Source organism: Molossus molossus, unplaced genomic scaffold (genome assembly GCF_014108415.1).
Source record: "Molossus molossus isolate mMolMol1 unplaced genomic scaffold, mMolMol1.p scaffold_m16_p_4, whole genome shotgun sequence".
Taxonomy (NCBI): Eukaryota; Metazoa; Chordata; class Mammalia; order Chiroptera; family Molossidae; genus Molossus; species Molossus molossus.
This window is the reverse complement of record NW_023425377.1, coordinates 6912475-6930328: the sequence shown is the minus strand read 5'-3', so window position 1 is coordinate 6930328 and position 17854 is coordinate 6912475. Positions and strand designations below refer to the sequence as shown.

Genomic DNA, 17854 nt, shown 5'->3' with positions numbered 1-17854 from the left:
GAGGGGAGCGCGTTCCAGGTGGTGAAAAGAGGTTACATAAAAGGCAAAATGGTTTTTAAAAAATAGCAGGTCACATGAGAGAACTGTACAGGAGACTAGCCGGTTCCAGAAAAACAAGGGCTGCTGAGATTATGGGAGGAAAAAGAAAAAGTCACTTAAAGAAGCAGAAACAGGTATTCAGGGTCTGCAGGTTCAGAAATTCAGATAACCCTCATTCCCTAAACTCTTAGCGTAGAAACGGAATATCCTTATAAACAGCTTCCAGGTAGAATGAGCGCCTTTTAGGTGGGATGGCGGAAAGATGGGAAATTCAGACACCCTGACAGAGAAACTATTATTTGGTACTTGGAAATGTTATTCAGCCCTTAAGCTGAGGATCATGATTCACTTTCAAGTCCTTAATGATAATTTAAACACCTTCCTAAAGAGGTTTTCATTTATTACCAAAGTGCGAGGAAAAAGAAAACCTGGGCAAAGGACTGTGTCCTGGCAGATCTCTCCACGGAAGCAGCATCTTCAGTTGTGTATCTGTTACCCCACCCCTTGTTTTGCAACTGTGTTTATTTGTGCTCTTTGTTCTGACATTCTAGCATCTGTTCCCAGATTTTGTGTTTCTCTTCCCAGGCATCCTCCTAAGGACAGCTTAATTAAGCATCCAGAGTCCAAGTCTGAGCTCTTTTATTTTAGAGTCAAGTTTTTGTTTTTCTAAAATGAAATATTTATGGAATACTTAGTCTGTGTCAGGCTCTTGTTAAGCATTTTCACATAAATTTGTCAGATTTATTCCTCACAGTGCCTCTGTGAAGGAGGTGTTATTAGCCTCCTCCCTTTTTTTATCCTCACCCGAGGACATTTTTTGCATTTATCTTCAGATAGAGCTGGAGGGAGCAAGGGAGGAAGAGAGAGAGAAACATCGATGTGAGAGAGTCACACAGAGTGGTCGCCACCCACACGTCCCCACCTGGGGCCGGGGACAAACTGCAACCGAGGTTCGTGCCCTTAGCAGGAACCGCAGTTGGGCCTATCTGGTCCACAGGCTGACGCTCTAACCTCTGAGCCACGCCGGCCAGGGCAGCCCCTTTTATAGATGAGAAAACGGAGACTGATACATTGCCTGTAAGAAGTAAAGTTGGAATTCAGTATCAAGTCTTCTGACATCTAATATAGAACTCTTTTCCTTACACATTTTTTTTTTTTTTTTTTTTGCTTGCTGGGGAATGTGAATGCCTTTCTAGGAATGTCATGGTACCAGTAGGTCACCTGGCCAGTTTTATTTCATCCTCAGTCACTTGGGATGTTTCTTAGAGACCTTTAAATGCCAGTGTGCTTCCACAATAGACTTTACACTGCAGAGTGGGACTGAGTCATGCCGGCCAGTGTTGTCAAGATCTGCTATTATTAAATATTATCTAGACTGCATCTCTGCTTTGTGGAATTATCTGCCCTTTTTTCTTTTTTCTTTTTGGGCATTATTCAGAAACAAAGTAGATTAAGAATTTAAATGTTCCTATGCTATTAGAATTATGACTTAGCCAGTTTATAAGAATCAAAGTAAAATTGGTCAGCAGATTTGAAGGTCTGTTTATTTAAAGTGTCTATGGTTTTCTGTAGAAAAGGATCTGAGCGAGACATTTTAGCTAATGAATCAAAATCAGATATGTGGTCATTATTGCCTGATTATTACTCCATCTGCTCTGTGCTAACGTGAAAATCAATTACTGTGTCTCTTTCCCACTGACAGCGTATGTTGATCGGGCTGGCAAGAGATCTTCGAGGGATTGCCTTTGCACTGAACACAAAGACCAGCTACACCATGCTGTTTGACTGGATGTATCCTTATTACACTGTGACAATACCAGCTCTGTGCACAGGGGGATGCCAGGCCCCTCGCTTTCGTTTAATAGTATGGCACAGTAGGGAAGAGGAAACAAAGCTAAATGAACTAATGTGTAATCAGCTAAAAATTACAGCACAGTGGCAGCGGTGCAGATAACTGAGCACAGCATTTGGAGACCCAGCTCAGAGAGGTCACTTTTTCGGTGCCATTAAATATTGACAACTTAAAACTCGCATCCCCAAAGGATTGTTTTTGTTAGGATTGCAGGGATAATCAAGCTAACATCTTTAACCAGGACCGATGAATCCTACCATTTGGCATTTCGAGGAGATTTGAATTTCCACTCCATCTTAATTAGCAGGGCTGAGAAGGTCACTTTATCTCTTGGAGGCTTAATTCATCATGCTACAGTTTTTCATCATCATGAAAATATTAATGGGCTTGGAAAGGGGGAAATAAACGGTCAGGATTTTTCATTGGTATGTGAATTTACCTTTGCCAAGGCTTAGTACAGATAGCAAAATAAAGAAACAGACAGACATCCCCCACAGAAATATCTCATCACATAGCAGTGAAAAGAACATGGACTTTGGGTCCGGAATCTCAGCTCTTCACTTACTGTGTGTACCTTGGCAAGTCAGTTACCCTCTCTGCATCTTGGTTTCCTCATCGAAAAAGGAGACATCCAATTGTGGCTCATTGTAACCATTAAAATCAGTCACACACTATGCATAAGGTCTGAAACGTTCCATAGTCTTAAATAGGTACTGTTAATATTGCTTTCATAGTGTTGTATGAATCCTCTCTGGTCCTAACAGGAAGCGACAATTTAGGCAAGTCATAGAAGTGTAATATAAAGTTTCCATGCCTGTATACATGAAACCATCAGAGCACATAAGAAAAATCCTATAGCCTTAACATTATTTTATTTTCTAAGTTGCACTGTTTCTCAGTTGTTCCTTTCAAACCCTTCTGGTCCAAACTTCTCTCGTAAATCAGAAAAGAAGCTTCTTTTTTTTTTTTTTATCCTCACCCGAGGACATTTTTCCATTTTTTGCACAGATAGAGTGGGAGGGAGAGAGAGGAAGAGAGAGAGAGAAACATCGATGCGAAAGGGACACATCGAGTGGCCGCCACCCGCACAACCATCCAGGGCCGGGGACAAACTGCAACCGAGGTACACGCCCCCAGCGGGAACCGAACCCGGGTCTCTCTGGACCGCAGGTGGACGCTCTAACCGCTGAGCCAAACCGGCCAGGGCAAAAAGAAGCTTCTTTAAGGCAGTCTTCAACTGCTGGTACAGTTATGGCCCAAATCATAACTAACAGGGAACCTGGGCATATTTTAGGAAGAACTCTTTTTTTTTTTTATTAATTAACCTTAATTTGAATACTGACTTACATTGTGCTATTAAAACCTACTTCACCAGATAAAGGGTTAGGTAGAGATAATGTTCCATGTCGTTGAGGGATCGTGTATGTCTCTATATCAGCATACAAAGTATATTAGAGATGATAGATTTTTAACACGGAAAATCATACAGTTTTTTAAACTGCAAATGATAAACTGGACTTACATATGACCCTTTTATTTCTCTGAAAATAAATAGAAGCTCATAGAGTAAAACTTTCGTTTATCTGAAAAATCATAAAATCCTAGTTTTCACACTTTAAATCGATGGTAATCTTGAAACCAAGCTACAACTCTGGGCTGTCCAACAGTTAATGTTTCATGTTTTCCTCATCAGCAGTCTGCACCAAGAGGTGAGGTCAGAACCTCCTCCCTTAGTGCCAAAGAATAAAAGGAGCTTCCATAATTGATACTGCCTAAAAGGTACAGAACATACTGTAATTGAAGTTCTGAATGAAGGCTGTTTTCCATTCCCTGACTTAGCTCCTTCAGTGTGTCCAGCAGATGGCAGAAAACAGCAAACGGAAAGCCTTGGGACTTAATGTTTTGTTTTGAACTAGAAACGGTTGCCTCCACGATTTGACCGGAGACGTAGACATTGTTAGGGTCCGGGCGGAGGGCAGAGTGTGAGTTATGCGGGAGCTGTGTTAGAATGCCAGGCGGGAGGCTTGGTACAGGCTTTGCTTATGATAACTGAGTTTCAGTAGCAAATCAGCTTCCTTGGGAAAAGGCCAAAGGCTTTTCATAATTGTATTGACAACAAAATGAATATGATAAATGGTGTTCATTCAGTTGAGACAAGATTTATAGTTTTCCTTTGGGCCAGGATGAAGAGCAAATATTTATAATAATAGTAAAATTTGTTTAAAAGTTACATTATTTGATCATTCAAAAAGCTTTATTAAAATATTTCAAAATACTTTAAGCAGTTTCAGGTGATAAACTATAGATTCTTTCCAAAGTATTCTAGTAATGTAAAAATGAATAAGTATATGATTAAAAAAACATGGATATGAAAGTCATTTATTCTTCCTGAAATATTGGTATGTCAAACCGTCAGGGGTGATTCCCGCATTACTGCTGGGGAAGTTTATTTGCCTTCTATCCACCTAAATGCGTGTTCTTTAATATGTCACACGGTCCTTAACATGCAGAAGCAGCATCGTATAGGAGCACATGTCGTCTTACAGTCAAAATGCATTTTGTTTATGGTGATTATTTGATAAAATGCTATTTTAGTGGTTAGCTATTTAATTCAAAAACATTTCTATAAATACTGACTGCATTAAGTGCTACACAAACTACATTGCTCCTCACTTTGTCCTTCCAAAACTAAGCCGCCTGGAACGACCCATGTTGATAAACTGTGTGCCCCCAGGGCCAGAAGGAGTCATTGGCCCTTCTCTGCACCTGTCATGAGAATGCAACAGCAGAAAAGCCCCTTACCTCACAGTGCATTAAGTCACCTTGTTTAAACTTTCTGCAGAACATTTAGACCGAAGTCTCAAAATCCAGAGGAAAATTGAAAAAACTACAGGAATGTGTATACCACTATTTCCTCATAGTTTTAACTACCATAGTCTGATCTTTGAGTGCACTGGTGTCGAATCAGCCACCAGTTCTGTTTATGAATGTGCATAAAAGCAGGCAGGGCTCAGGCCGGACGGTGAGCCACGCAGACGAACACTGGCTCCGGACGAGGACAGTCTTAGATGCCAGTCTGGTTTCACCACGTAACACTTGTGAGGTCTGGGCAAGTTGCTTAGTGGCTCAGAATCAGTGTTCTCTGCTGTAGATCAGGGCTGCTGATACCTGTCTGGCAGGTACAGTGGAAAGGCAGTGAACTGACATATAAGGGCCTAGTACAGGGCCCGGCCCAAAGGAAATGCTCTCCCGCTGTTGTCTTGGCCTGCTCCCTACGAGGGATGAGACAGCGGGGTCCCACTTGCTCACTTATTCAGCAGATTTTGCTAAGGACTGGGCTAGGTTTTGTGAGGGATATAGATTACTTTGGATCCAATCCTACCCCAAAATAAGCTTATAGTTTAATAGAGCTGGTTAGATAACTACATAAATGACGATAATAAAATATAAAAGGTGATAAGTGACTTAAAGATACAAATGAGTGACCGCGTTTAGCTGGGGAAACAGGAGAGACTCTGTAAAGGTGACAGTATTTCCTTGGATCTTATCAAATAAGTCAATGGACTGCCGGAACTGCAAAGTAAAAGCTTTCCCTTTGGCCGAAGCACAGGTTTAGGAGGGGGAATAGTGGAGGAGATGATTTTTTATACGTACCGCTGATTTCATGGTTGAAATACAGGTTGCCTGGGACCCTTGAAATTCAGGCTACGGAATTTAGACCCTTATTCCATAGACAGTACAAAGCAATTAATTGTTTTAATTGGCTAACAAAATCAGAATTACATTTCAAGAACAAAATAATGATCAGGAGATAGGAAAGAAAGTAAACCTGAAAAATCCCTGTTTTGCAAGTTGTTTTTGTTTTTGTTTTTGTTTTGAGTGCTCTGTGCCAGGCATGAGGAATGAATAGAAAGATTGCTTTTTACAAGGATTGCTTCTTTAGAAGCTCACAATGTAGTGGATCTAAGTAACTAATAAACAGTCAATGTGTTGTAGCAAAAATGCATGGAAAGAACTGTGTAAGAGGAAGAGATGGGTGGTTTTGGCAAAATGAGGAGGCTTCCCAGGGAAGTGGCAGGTGGGCTAGGCAGGCACTGCCAGGCAGAAGGGAGAGGGACGGCTTCCGGCAGCACTAGCCCTCGTGAGCGGCGGTGCAGATGTTCACCTTCCAAGGACGCTCTGGACTGGCAGGCTCTGAATCTCGCACCCGTTTCTCCTGACAGTTCCAACAAAAGCTCTTGAAGCTGTCTTCTAGTACGTTACGATGCTTTCTTTATTGTGAAACCCCAGAGGGAAAGAACTATGTTCTTACTTCTTTTGGGAGAGAATAGCATATAGTAAGTACTAATAACTATTGGATTGGTCAGTGGGTGGGTGGGAGGGTAGATGGATAGATGTCAAGAAGCACATCTCATATACTTTTCATTTTCTTATTTATATTTGGCAACTTACAAGCTACTGTCCTTAATGCTTTTGGTTTTTCATTTATCTGGTGTAGACCTTAGAAATTCATTGGAAGATCTAGGAGAAAGCACATCTGTGCCTCTCCTACCAAAGGGCTCCCGCTGTCTTCCTCTCCGTCTGTGTGGTCCTCGCGAGGCCACGGGAAGATTAAGAGCGGGTTGGATTCCCACCCTGGAACCCCGGTCTGGCATTCGCTCTCCAAAGCCCTCTTAACCTCGCTGCTCGGTAGACCTCCGCTCTGCTCTGCAGCATCACTCATCTCCTCCGTGGCAGTCACCTCTGTCAGCAGCAGATTAGAATGGCACCGCTCTCGTTCCACACGGGAAAGGGAGCATCCCCTCACCTCCCCGGCCTCGGCCCGTAGCCAAGGCCGTGTGCTCTGGAAAATGCCACGGCCCTGCTGCCTTTCGGATGCCCTGCACGGGCGTGTGTGCTTGCGCTCCTCTTCAGTTCTGAGATGCGGGCTTCCCGCTTTCCGATGAACCTTTCAGACGCGTTGTCCCCCGTGATCACTGAGTCGGTGCTCGAGAGGTCTCAGTGGAACGTATTCCCACCCTTGCTGCTCAGAGCTCCTCTAGTGGGTGTCCCCCGCCCAGACTTTAGCGTGAGTGCCCAAGAACAAAGGCCATGGCTTAATTATCTCTAGGTCCCTGGTCCCTGGTCCCTGGCATAGTGCATGGCGCATAGTGTCGACCATCTATCAAAAAGAACATATTTTTTAGTTTGTAGGAAAAACAGTAAATTATCTGATAACAGCCAAAACAGAGTTGATAATCAAGAAGTTCATTGATTTTTTTTTCCATTTTCATTCAACTAAAACCTCATACTCACATATATGCTCACTTCTTTTCTCCCATCTCTGCTTTATGTTCCTTTGTGGTGCTTTCTAACATATTACATATCTATTTTGTTTATTTCTGGCTCATTAGAATACAAAGTCTGTGAGGGCAGGGCTTTTTTGTAATGTTTGCTTCTCTGGTTGGTGTCTCCAGAGAGTCTAAACCAGTGAATAGACAGTTATACACTAGGCCTTCAATAAATACTTCTTAAGTAAATTGTTTTAATATAAACAAATGCTGCCTTCACATGGTCTGTCTTAGGGAGATAAAAGTATTCCTTTGTACTTTAAGGAGCGTGCCACTCCTGAGCTAGGAGCGCATTGTCGCTGAATGTTGAGAGAGTTGTTTCCTGAAGCTCCAGAGTAACGTGCACAGCTTAAAAAATTAAATAAGTTGGTCTACTCAAGTACACTACACCCCATTTCGAGATTGGCACGTTTACAGCAACAGATATTTATTGACATCTACTCTGCCAGGTCCACGCATACAGTAAGTACCTCGGCCCTGCCCTCAAATAGCATGTAAGGGCGGAGGAGAAAGTGCTGAGATGGCACTAGCACCGGTACCACAGCCATGCACAGGAGACACCCCTAACCCTGGCGGGAGTCCTGGGGGCTTCCGGGGATCACTGAAATCTGCGGGACAGATAGGAATTAGCAACATGATAGGGAAGCACAGGTCTTTGCCCTGTAGAAACTCACTACCTAATGGGGCAGACAGATAACCCCGATCCTAATACAGTTTCTTACTCCTTAAGTAGTTTGATACCCAGGAAACTGTTACAATAACAATTAAAATATGTTTTTACCCTCATCCACTAAATTTATTTTTCTTTTCTACAATATTAAGGGTAATTCTTAAATGTGTTGCTTATATGATAATTTTTAAAATGTGTATTTTATTCATAGAGCATGCTAAGAATAAAGCCATGTAATGTGTGGGATATGTTACCAATAAGAGCAAATCATTTGCAGTCTCAGAAAAGTGTAGCTGTGCTGGGTATGGAGAGTGATTTATGAGATGGCCATGCTATACTGAACACAGGACAAACGTGGATTCCTTTTTTCTTGTTATGTGGCACCAACTTTCAGGAACCATATTCCTTTTGACTCTTAAGTTCTTTAACAGACTGTCAAAAAGGTACCCAACATACCTTCCCATCCTTCAGAGGGCTATTGAGCAGTGGTACGGAGAGCCAGCCTGCACCACTCCCATCCTAAAACTGATGGCAGAACTGATGCAAAACAGGTAAAGGTGTGAGGAGGAGTGGGAAGCAATCTGCTTAGCAGCAGTCTCCAGAGAGCAGCATTTACTACCTTGTGTGTGTGTGATCGAGGCTTAGCAAGGACCCAGGGACCGAAACAAGATGCTCAGTGGCAGCAGTAGAATGAGAGACATAAGGCTGAGTCCTTTGGGGAGAAAGGATGTAGTATACTTAGGTGTATATAGAGCTGGGAAGACAAAATTGAAGACTACAGCCACCCTTGTTTAAAATAATCAAAGACACAAATGGAGGAAGGGCAGCTTTTTAACTGTTTCACTACTGAACTGTAATTCTGTAGAATTTTAAAGCAGGAAAGAAGTTTCGTGGTCTCTGAATTGAGATGCTTCATTTTATGGATAAGAGAGAATCCCAGGGCAGTTCAGGACAGTTTGTCTCTGGAGCCCTGGGGATTGTCCTTGCTTTAACTTCTGAGTCATCCTTCTTCCTCTATGCCAGGGTGCATGTATGTGTGTCGTAGTTGCTGTTCAAAATTTTCATTTGAACAGCAACTATGACACTTCCCAGAAATTGCCTACTTGACCTTATTATTTGCATAGACCAGCAGAGATTCAATAACTCTGCATATAAATATTAACAAAGATGTAGCCAAAAGAGAAAAACTGCAATAAGCTCATTGGTTTAAAATATGTCAATGTGAATAGAGCTTAGCACCAAATTACCTGTCACTTAGCTGCCCTGTCTTATCAGTCCCTCTTTGTAACGCGTGTGCTGGGAGAGACTTAGACAGGAGTATAATTGCAGCTCTCATTTTATCTCTGGTGCTATGCTTTGACAGCAATAATTTAAACAATTTAAACAAGAGGTGGGAAAAGACCTGGCAAAGAAATAAATGTGAGTATTATTCTTTTGAAAGCTGTTAGTTTTTATTTTTAACCATTCTGATCCATGACTTAAAAATTCAAGGAAAGGTAACTATGTATTTTATCTCAGAAATTGAGTTTTTATTCGATTATATTTTTTTCAATCAGATAATTGACTATGTTACTGATATAACATTTAATACTAAAGGGAAAAAACAACAACATTGCATTGTATATTGTGAAATATTTTATGTCAACCATAAGCAGATCATTTATACCTAGCACAGTTGTCCTAACAACTGTCTAGTGAAAATCTGCAATCTCAGGAAATACGTTATCTTGTCTATGTTTCTTTAGAATCTAATTTGAATTAGATTCTAGAATCTAATGTGAATTATAGCTCTATACTTTTTTTTTTTTTTTTTTTTTATCCTCACCCGAGGACATTTTTCCATTTTTTGTTCAGGTAGAGTGGGAGGGAGAGAGAGGAACAGAGAGAGAGAGAGAAACATCGATGTGAAGGGACACATCGAGTGGCTGCCACCCACACAACCGACCAGGGCCGGGGACAAACTGCAACCGAGGTATGTGCCCTTAGCGGGAACCAAACCCGGGTCTCTCAGGACCGCAGGCCGACGTTCTAACCGCTGAGCCAAACCGGCCAGGGCTATACTTATTTTTTTATTCAGGAGTTATATACCAACAATCAAATGTTCACGGTAATGTTTCTAATAAGTTATTGAACTTAATTCTAAAGCATTTTGAAAAAGCCTGGAAGAGCAACAACTTACTCTATTCCTGGCTAACAGTAGTTTAGCAGATGTCTTTACTTTGTGATATTTCTTTGCCCTGGTTTCATATTCTTGCTAATTCTTTTAGAAATATATCATTTCTCGAAAGCACAGCCACAAGGCAGATCAGAGCCAACTAAAGCCAAAGTGCTGTTACAAATGTTGTATCTGGATGGCATGTCCTGTATTCTGTTCCTACTGTCCTCCCACCTGTCAGGAACCGGGGAAGTAGAATGGCCCTCCCTTGCAACTTCTGGCATGTGTTTTCTCTACTTGAGCTGTGTGCAATGGAAACTGTAGCCTGCATGGAATTTAATGTGTTTGAAATGTGCTTGAAGTAGCAGATGAATCATATGTGCAGTATTAAAGGTACCTGGGTTTCCTATCTGTCACTTTAGAATTTGTTTCTAAAATGTGTATTGGGCGCAACAGATCTCAAATGTAAATCTCTATCCAAGTATCTGTATAAACTTACACGTACACACCTGGGGTTTTCTATTATTATGTATCAACCTCTTTGCATGAAAGGAGAATGGAAAGAGGTTTGTGATAGAGGATGTCAGGCTATTGTTTTGACAGATAAAAAGTGAATTCTTTGAATCAGCAAATAAGTGAAAATAATTTTTCTTAATTGTTCTAGTATCTTTGTAGTGGGGAAATTCGCATATGTATTAATGGAATGGCACTTTTAAACGGGGATAATTATACTGCCACTATTTCTAATAAATGGAAATGCTAGGCATTTTAAACCTATATTTGGCTTCTTTATCTGCACAGATGGTCTAATATTTTGCTATATTTCTTAGATCCCAGCGTTTGAATTTTGATGTATCATCTCCTAATGGAATTCTTCTTTTCAGAGAAGCTAGTAAAATGATTTGCACTTATGGTGAGTATCTTTTTCCATATTTGTCTCTGCAATATAACTTTATTTCTTTGGAGGAAAGGAGGGTGTTTGTTATTTTGTTATTTTGAACTTCATGTCTGTGTGCATTTGCGAAGTGGGTAACAGGAGCGCAGAGAGCTGGGTGCTATCATATAGGCATCGGGAGAAGCACGCAGCAATGCCTCTCGCTACATGTCTTCCTGACCCACTTGATGAATTTCTTTGGGAGAAAATTGCAATGTCAGTAGACAGAGGGAATACACTAGGTGGAATATTGAAGAATTATAGCATATTCAGAATTGCTGAAAGTTCTATCAGGGAGTTGACTATCTTGGGTGAAGGAAGGCTTAGACCAGTATGTCACCAGCACGGAATTTTGGAAAAATATCTTGATAAAGAGCAGTAAATACTGTATTATAGGGACTTTGGGGCATTACACCCCTGAAATCAGAGTTCAATAGTAAAGACTGACCTATTCATTTATAGTAAAAAATTAGGTTAGGTCCAAAACAGGGCCTTAGAACTACCATAAACCATAGCACTTAGCAATTCTGACAGCTTCTTCAATGAAATTCTGAACTCTGAGCTCTTTCTGTAGCCAGGGAGTGGGCACAGGGTGGACAAGAATCCTCTGAGCTCTGTTGCCACCCTGGCTGAACACCGAGCAGGGGCAGAGCCCGGTGGTGCCCTTCTCTGTGCCAGGCACTTACTGTGTGCCCTATACTCTGTCCTCTTCTTCTTGGCCTGTCCTTGCTTACTTTCCCAAATCAGTGGCCAAACCAGGTACATTTGCTCTCAAAAATTGCCTGTGGTTCTCATATATCTTTTTGAGTACCTAGAAACAGATTTTACAAAGCCTCTTTATTTTGTGTGTGTGTGTGTGTGTGTGTGTGTGTGTGTGTGTGAGTGTGTGTGTGAGAGAGAGAGAGAGAGAGAGAGAGAGAACAACCATTAAAAGCATATTACTATTTTAAAAGTAAAAGCCCGTTTTTTAAAAGGCAGAAAAACAGCTGTTTTAAAAAAGTTTTTTTACATTAATTCACAATATATTCTGAGGCTCTGATCTGTGTGCATTGTAGGCCTCTGTTAAAAATGCTTAGTCTTGCCCTTACCGGTTTGGCTCAGCAGTTAGAGTGTTGGCCTGAGGACCGAAGGGTTGTAGGTTTGATTCCTGGTCAAGTGCACATACCTGGGTTGCAGTCTCGATCTCCAGCCCCAGGCAGGGTCATGTGGGAGGCATCCAGTCAATGTGTTTCTCACGTGGATGTTTCTCTCTCTCTCTCCCTCTCTTCCATTCTGTAAAAAATCTAATGGAAAAATATCCTCGGGTGAGGATTAACAAAAAAAAGTGCTTAGTTTTAATTATACAGGTTATATTTAGAGTTGGAGGTTGTAAGTGTATGAAAACGACAGAAATCACCTAATTAAAGACAGTAAAATTGCACTCTTTTATTTTTCATCTCTTCCCACAACTATGTTGCCGCAGCTTTTGTATCTCTTGAAAGTGAACACATTAGAATCATAGAAAGTAGAAATGCTTTGCCTACTAAAGGTTAAAGTGGACCCTTTCAAAATATTCTCAATATAGTTTACACACTTCTCGTGTATGTCTAATCATGGTACCTTAGAAAAAGTATGATTTTGGAAATTAAAAGATCTGAGTACTGCCCGGCTGGTATGGCTCAGAGGTTGAGCGTTGACCCATGCACCAAGAGGCCATCGGTTTGATTCCCAGTCAGGGCACATGCCCAGGTTGTGGACCCGATCTCCAGTGGGGGGCATGCAGGAGCCGGCCAGTTGATGTTCTCTCTCATCAATGTGTCTATCTCTCTCTTCCTCTCCCTGCCAATCTCTCTAAAATCAATAAAGAAAAAATTTTTTTTTATAGATTTTATTACTGCCTAGCAGTGTGGCTCAATGGATGCACTGTCCCAGGGCCATGAGGTCCTGGTTCGATTCCCAGTCAGGGCACAGGCCCAAGTTGCAGGCTCGATCCCCAGTAGGGGGCATGCAAGAGGCAGCTAATCAATGTTTCTCTCTCACATCAATGTTTCTATCTCTCTCCCTTCCTCTCTCTAAAAAATCAATGAAAACATAACACACACAAAAAATCTGAGTACCAACCCTTATTAACTGCTTGACCTTCAGCTAAGACACTATACCTTTTGTGCCTGATTTTCTCGTGTACTATAAAATTAGGAATCCAGTTGTCTCTCCATGTCTGTGGGGGACTGGTTCCAGGGCTGCCCCCCACAGATACCCAAATCCACTGACTCTCAAGTCCCCTATGAAAAATGGCATAGGATTTGCATATAGTCTATATTTGTGTATAGGCTACAGCAGGGGTTGCCTGCCCATCACTTCATTCGCATGGATTCAACATAGTACGGTGCATGGCAAATTCAAGCTTTACTTTTTGGAATTTTCTGGGATTTTTCCCCCTGCTTATTTTAGATCCACAGATGATTGAATCTGCAGGTGCAATACAGAGGGCCTGCTGTAATGAACAGTACCTACTAACCCACCTGGCTAGTTGCGATGAGAGGGGGTTAACTGAGCTACTCTGAGTAAAGGGCTTGGCACAGGCTGTGCCATAGATAGAATAGGTACTCAATGAAATGCCTCTCCTTGATCCAGAGCTGTCCTCTCATACTCACAGAGCTGCTTTCTTTGCACAGGGGTTCACTGACCATGTCACATGTCACATTTGTGTCCAGGGATGCCTCCTACTTGGACTACACTGCTCAGCTTCCTTCTGCCTATAACAAGTGCTGGACTTCTGTTTCCTCACTTTTAAAAGAAAATAATAGTTTCCATTATGAAGCAGTGCATGTATGAGAATTTCTCAGTGGTCAGTGGAGCCTGAACTATACACATGTTAGATTCCTGTTACCAGTCACAGTTGTATCTTCTGTTTCCCTCTTCCTGGGGCCAGTTTTTTTCGCCACGTGTCATTTTTCCTTTGAGGCTTATTCATTACTGCAATGGGGCTGCTAAGAGCAGTGGCTTCCTCCTCGGACAGTATCACTGTATCTCTGGAACAATGTGTGTCCAGTGAGTGACAGCACGGGAGGCTCAGAACAGTGCCAAGTCTGTAGGCTCCAAAGCTGCCCAGGCCTCTGTCAGGTTGTCCGTCGTAGACGAAGGCATCGCAGCAAACGCTGAGAAAGATCACTACGCACGGATTGCTGCGGAGGAAGAACGGGACGAGGGAAACGGAGGGCGGGAAGGAAGTAGAGAAAGGGGAGTGCAAAAGACAAAATACCCCAGAGCATTCTTAAAGAGAGGTCGGGTGTTTTCTTACCCTGAAGAAAGACCAGATTAGGCTAAGGCTCTGCTCCTCAGTTTGGACTAATAGTAATGGTAACTTCCATTTTTTAAATCAGCTACTATGTGCCCGCTCCTATCCTAGACCATCTATTATACGTTAGCCCACTGAGTCCTCAAAGTAGGCATTATCTGCCACTCACTAGTCGCTGGGACTTGGTTAAGCTGCTTAGCCACGTTTGCTTCAGTTTCCTGTTAAACAGAGACAGTGATGCCTTACTGCATTGGGTAGTTATGAAGATTCGGTTAGATTCTGCATGGAAAGCCCTCAGACCAGCAAGCTGCCGTGATCACCGTTAGGAAGAAACTGAAGCTCGTGGGGGTTAAGAGGGTTGCCAGGCATCGCGAAGCTGGCACGTGGCCGAAGGGGAGTCTCATGCAAAGTCGGGACGACGTGAGGCCATCGTCTTCCATGCTTCTCATTCCACCGCGAGACGCAGAGGAAGATGTTTATGAGGAAGCACTGTTCTCTAGTCTGGTGATTTCTGTCCTAAAACTTAGGGGGAATCAAAGGCTTAATGGAAAAATGTCCTTCAACTTTGTCACCAGTGACTTTGACACATGCACTTCACACGGAATAATAGAAAGATGTTTCTCGACCTTCACTGATTCCCATGCTGGCTCATCAGCCAAGCTGGTTTTGTCTGTCTGCCTTCTGTGATGTTTTATGACCCATGCTGTTACCTCTGGAGATTCTAATACGCCTGTTGGAGGGAGATCATGTGGGTGCCATCCAGGAGTCTGGAAGATGAGGGAAAGAGTGACTGGGAGGTCACACAGGAGCCAGCATTGTTTATTTGTTTGGTAAGCCAAGGTGAAAGAAGGGGAAGCCCATGGAGGGAAAAGGCCAGGACATTCTGTGATCCCTTCTGTCCCCGTCCGCACCAGGCTTTTTCTCTGCGCACCTCTCCCGGGCAGTATTTGGGAAGCCAGGGGTTGGGGGCGTGCAGAGGGGGAGGGCTCATTGCTAAATGCACCTGATTTGCTACATATTTTGTGGGCTACCTCCACCTCCCTGCTCAATGAGACTGGCAGAGAAATAATACTTTTGATGTGCTGTTTTATTTATCTACATTCTGTCATGATATACTTTGATGTAAGTTTTTAATTTTGCTTCAGCCCTCAGCTGCTCTTGCCGTTACAGCTCAGGGTCAGCAGTGAGGTTAGCCACAGTAGCACAGAACAATTTCCTGTTTGCACAGCCCAGGTAACATTTGGATGAGGATTAAATTTTACCACATTTTCTACTAGCCCAAGCCTATTATTTCTAATGAGTTTTGAACTGCTTCAAGAACGTGTATTTCGAAACTTAGTGCTATGATCCGTTCAGCCTGAGCAACTTAATAAAAGAAATTTCTTCCTTAAATTTTTGGTTAAAATGTTGCATGCAGTGTAATAAATGTTATTACTCTGGAAACCTACTTCTCAGTTTTACGAACTGGATGTTTTTTATGCTCAATTTCCATTTGTCTAACCTTTTCTTCCTTTTGCCTCTGGGTACCGGTGTCTTTAGTGACATCTGTTGGTTGAAGAGTGCACAGAAGGGAGAAATAGTGCTTGTTTTCCTAAGACTGGCCCAAATGGAACCACTTTTATTCCTTCCTTAGAGGCCCGACTTAAGTTCAGTGTGTGAAAATCTGAACTTGAAAAATGAACAGAGCAAGCTATGATTATTCATTATGCATAAGAATTTATATCAGGGTTCTTTTTAGCAGTATACGCTGCAGGTGCATTTAGGGTGTGAGTTAATGATATGCACAAATGGAATTTGTAAAGTACAAGCCACTGTTATTTACTGTGACCTAGATAACAGACCAGTGGCTTTCAAATGGGTTTTGCAGAACCCTAGAGATCTATGAAAGTGCCACAGTGGCCCTCCAGAGAGGGGAGAGATGGGGATCCTACTGCCACTTAGACCAGAACCACCCACCCATAGAGTTGCACTAGATTTGTTTGTCAAAGGGGTCACCTGTTTTAAAACACTGTTTTATAAGAGAGCTTAAAAATGATTGGAATGTACTAGTTGAAGTATGGGAATAAGGAAGGCTTGTGATTGTTTCCATATGTTTAAGTGATTACAGTAAGATAGCTAAAGAATGCATTGGTCTTGAAGTAACTAGAGACTTAAAGTGTCACCAGGAAATAACAGTTCTGGAAAACGGATTATCAGGAACCATAGATATGGCCGGTTGGGGACATAGAATGACATAGTAGAGTAGAGCCCACGAAAGGCTCGTGAGACAGTGAGATGATTAACGCCTGGAGGATCCCACACCAGCATCAGGTGGCTTACAGAAGCAAGCCTTTAGGAATACACTCCACGGTGAGTCCAGAGGCTGCAAGTCTTAGAGTCCCCTTTGCCACCACATGTGTTGGGCGTGGCCCATACTACAGGCCGGCAAAAATGCTGAATGACCTGTGTAATAAGTGAGTGGATCTCTTAGAATTCCGTGGATTCTTTCCCTATGCAGCTCACATTTACTGAGTATTTATTATGTGTCTGATGCTGTGAGCATCACAAGGGCTAGGAAAAGAAGACACAGAGAAAGAATCTTACTGATTCTTAAGAAACTTGAGTCCAGTGGGAAATGCAAAGAAGTAAAGAAGATGTGTTGACTTCTGGTCAAGATGGCGGGTAGGTAAACGCGGTATCTGTCCTCCCACAACCACATCAAAGTTACAACTAAACTATAGAACAACCATCATTAAAAACCGCCTGAAATCAAACTGAATGGAAGTCCTACAACTACGGAATTAAAGCAGCAGCCACATCCAGACGGGTGCGAGGGGCGGAGGCGCGAGGGCCGGTGGCCAGACTGGCTGGTCCCACACCCACGTGTGGCGGATAAAAATCAGGAGGACACCTTGGCTGGGAAGGTCCTCCCTGAGGACTGAGGGGTCCCTGTCCCACACCAGGTGCCCCACTCAGGGTTCCAGTGCCAGGAAGAGAATCCCCATCACTTCTGGCTGGAAAAACCAGCGGGAACTGAGGCTCAGGGAGGCTGAGGCGGCTGGAGCCCCAGGCAGCTCCTTAAAGGGCCCGCGCACGGACTTATCGGACTCTCTCCCTCTAAGCTCGGAGGGGAGGCAGCTCGAGGGGCGCCAGAGACACACAGGGAAGAACTGAGCTGTTTGGCACTGGAGCGAGGGCTGGAGAGGGGGCTTTCTCCGGGACAAATGTGCTGTAAGAGGCCTTTGTTCCCGGGGGCGGCAGACAGAAGCCATATCTGGGACTCCAGCGACCTGGCTCACACTGGTAGCCCCGCCCTGGTGACTCCCTGAGGCCCCGCCCCACCCCACCCAACTTTCAAGCCCACCCAAGCTGTTGCCACTTGCTTAACCATAGGATTGACCTGTCTTGGATCCTGCTTCAGGTTTTTCCTAAATTCTTTCAAACGAGCAGCATCTGGTCTCAGCTAGCCCCATACCTCTCATTAAGTAATACACTGAAACAAACACAGGGAGGCAGCCAACATGAGGAGACAAAGAAACAGGTCCCAAATGAAAGAACAGAACAAAATCCCAATAAAAGAACTAAGCAAAATGGAGATAAGCAACCTAACAGATGCTG

At 42.9% G+C, this 17854-nt stretch overlaps 1 protein-coding gene across 1 annotated transcript in view; it reads left to right on the top strand.

Annotated features, from left to right (window-relative positions):
* Positions 1–17854, top strand: part of RANBP17 (RAN binding protein 17) — a 106344-nt gene that overhangs the window by 36406 nt on the left and 52084 nt on the right. Inside the window, exons 7-9 of the mRNA XM_036242145.1 lie at positions 1742–1830; positions 8335–8442; positions 10877–10959. Coding sequence (XP_036098038.1) covers positions 1742–1830; positions 8335–8442; positions 10877–10959 — 280 coding nt within the window. The remainder of the gene's footprint in view (positions 1–1741; positions 1831–8334; positions 8443–10876; positions 10960–17854) is intronic.